General features: G+C 42.6%; 1 protein-coding gene across 2 annotated transcripts in view; it reads right to left on the bottom strand.

Annotated features, from left to right (window-relative positions):
- Positions 1-2,500, bottom strand: part of LOC125038573 — a 29,440-nt gene that overhangs the window by 17,055 nt on the left and 9,885 nt on the right. For both annotated transcript variants that reach the window (XM_047632108.1, XM_047632107.1), the window contains exon 2: positions 2,350-2,500. This exon is cut by the window's right edge. In XM_047632108.1, coding sequence (XP_047488064.1) covers positions 2,350-2,500 — 151 coding nt within the window. The remainder of the gene's footprint in view (positions 1-2,349) is intronic.

Here is a 2,500-nt window from a genome sequence, read left to right as displayed (position 1 = left end):
CTCTCTCTCTCTCTCTCTCTCTCTCTCTCTCTCTCTCTCTCTCCCTCTCTCTCTCTCTCTCTCTCTCTCTCTCTTTCTCTCTCTCTCTCTCTCTCTCTCTCTCTCTCTCTCTCTCTCTCTCTTTCTCTCTCTCTCTCTCTCTCTCTCTCTCTCTCTCTCTCTCCTCTCTCTCCTCTCTCTCTCTCTCTCTCTCTCTCTCTCTCTCTCTCTCTCTCTCTCTCTCTCTCTCTCTCTCTCTCTCTCTCTATCTCTCTCTCTCTCTCTCTCTTCCGCTCGCTCTTTCTTTTTCTCAAAACCCTTCTAAGCCTGCTCTCTCTCAAATTGGTTCTCAAAAGAATACGTGCCATATAAACTCACCCACTCTCTCTCTTTCTCTGTCTCTGTCTCTGTCTCTGTCTCTGTCTCTGTCTCTGTGTCTGTCTCTGTCTCTGTCTCTGTCTCTGTCTCTGTCTCTGTCTCTGTCTCTGTCTCTCTCTCTCTCTCTCTCTCTCTCTCTCTCTCTCTCTCTCTCTCTCTCTCTCTCTCTCCTCTGTCTCCCCCCCCCCTCTCTCTCCCTCTCTCTGTGCCTTCCCTTTCTCTCCCTCTCTCTCTCTCTCTTTCCTTCGCACTTTCTCCAAACCCTTCTCTGCCTGCTGTCTCTCAATTTGTTTCTCAAAAGAATACGTACAATATAAGCTATGCTTTTTGTGTGGAAATAAAGACCCTGATAAATAGCAGAAGTATAATGTACGCAAATCGGTCAGCACTTATCATTGTATTTACTATTATTATTATTATTATTTTGTATTTCTATGGTTTTATTTGTGTAAAATTGTATTGATTTACATCCTCGCTATGGAGGAGAGAGCTCTCACCCCGGTAATGCCATATCCACGCAACGTCCGATAACAGTAACGAACTAAAAATAAATTCTTAGTTTTATGTGAGCATGTTTATCTAAATACTTGATTCATTTTTCAAGGCTTCTCGTATTGTTATGAAAACCATATTTCAGGTTCAAACTATATGCACATAAACACGCTGTTGACAATATACAAAATCGAAGAAATGGATTGAGACTTCATGTGTTTGAGAAAAAGTCTCCGAATATTTAGTAAAATATAATCACGGCTAAACTTTTCCGGTGAAAGAATAAACACACTAGATACAAGGGCCTCTAGTTTCAAACTAAAAGAACGGAATTGAAACGATGGATGCCGTATATTAGCAAAACACTTTGCCGAACCCTGAACAGCACTCCCAGGGACCGGAAAGATAAAGATCCGGCGCTTTGGGGACGTTCCTTAAACTAACAAAAAACGGTTGTATTTACAGGAAATGAAGCATCCGGAGGTTGAAAGGAAAACAGAACAAATCCACATTTCTAATCCCCTTACGGAAGAGAGAATCTGAAAAGGACGAATATATCCTTTTAAAACTACAAATCGGATTAATCAAAGCATTTATGGCCAGCGCATTCCCCGTCCGCGGTAGCTCGTTTCGTCCTCTCCCGGTTCGAGATACCCTGTAATGGTCTTTTCTAGCACGTTGGCCTGTTCGGCCGTCATAGGAAGGGATGCCCAAAGCATCGCTGGCTTAATATCCCATCACAGTTCCCATGCCTACGCATTGGCATTCACGTTGTTAATGGCCCAATACTTTCAACTGATCACAAGAATTGAAATTTCTTAGCGTACTCTTTGTCATATATCAGACAGGGATGAAAACAACAAAGGGAGTAAAATGCGAACGAAATGTGTAATTGCATCGAGAATTCTCAAGATTTTTGGGTAACTTTTTTTTCCCCTTTTCGAAGTTCATTTCATATAAAATGTTAAAGATGATTTAACGGAAGTGAAAAAATAGAGACCCCCCCCCCCACACACACACAGACACGGTAATATTCTGAATATTGAAGTTCATCCACATCATATTTGTAAAGTACTCCTTTTCAACTGTTTTTGCATTCCGTAAATATGCTTATGCTGCATTCTGGGTCTTTTCCAGTCTGAAGTAATCCGACCCGGCCTATTCAAGTACAGTATACCAGATGCGTGCTTGGTATCAAACGCCTTGATTGTTCCATCAAAAAATATACTTCCTTAACTATTTTTCTTCTCTGTTATCTTTGGTGTTTTTTCTCTCTTGAAGGCATTGCTGTAGTTTTTTTTTTTTTCAGTCTTTCATTTTGCATTTTCCTCCTGAACATTCCTCAACATACTAATCAACATTCCTCAAGATACTACCACACCATACTTAACATATTACCAAACCTTACTTAACACACCACCAAGGTAATGTAGCACTAACACACTACCAGCCATTTCCCTGCACACAGCTCCCCCCCCCCCCACTGCCCCTAGCACTTACCGCCAAGTTATACCCGATCTTGGTGATCGTGACGTTGTGCCAGGCGTGGGGGTCCTTGCTGCCCTTCGGAGGCCAGACACTCACGTCCCAGCTGTCCGAGAAGCCGTAGAGTCTCATGGCTATTCTTCTGAGGCTTCCCTCGTGCCTGACG

This window comes from Penaeus chinensis, chromosome 25, assembly GCF_019202785.1.
Source record: "Penaeus chinensis breed Huanghai No. 1 chromosome 25, ASM1920278v2, whole genome shotgun sequence".
Taxonomy (NCBI): Eukaryota; Metazoa; Arthropoda; class Malacostraca; order Decapoda; family Penaeidae; genus Penaeus; species Penaeus chinensis.
This window is presented reverse-complemented; position numbering and strand designations above follow the sequence as displayed.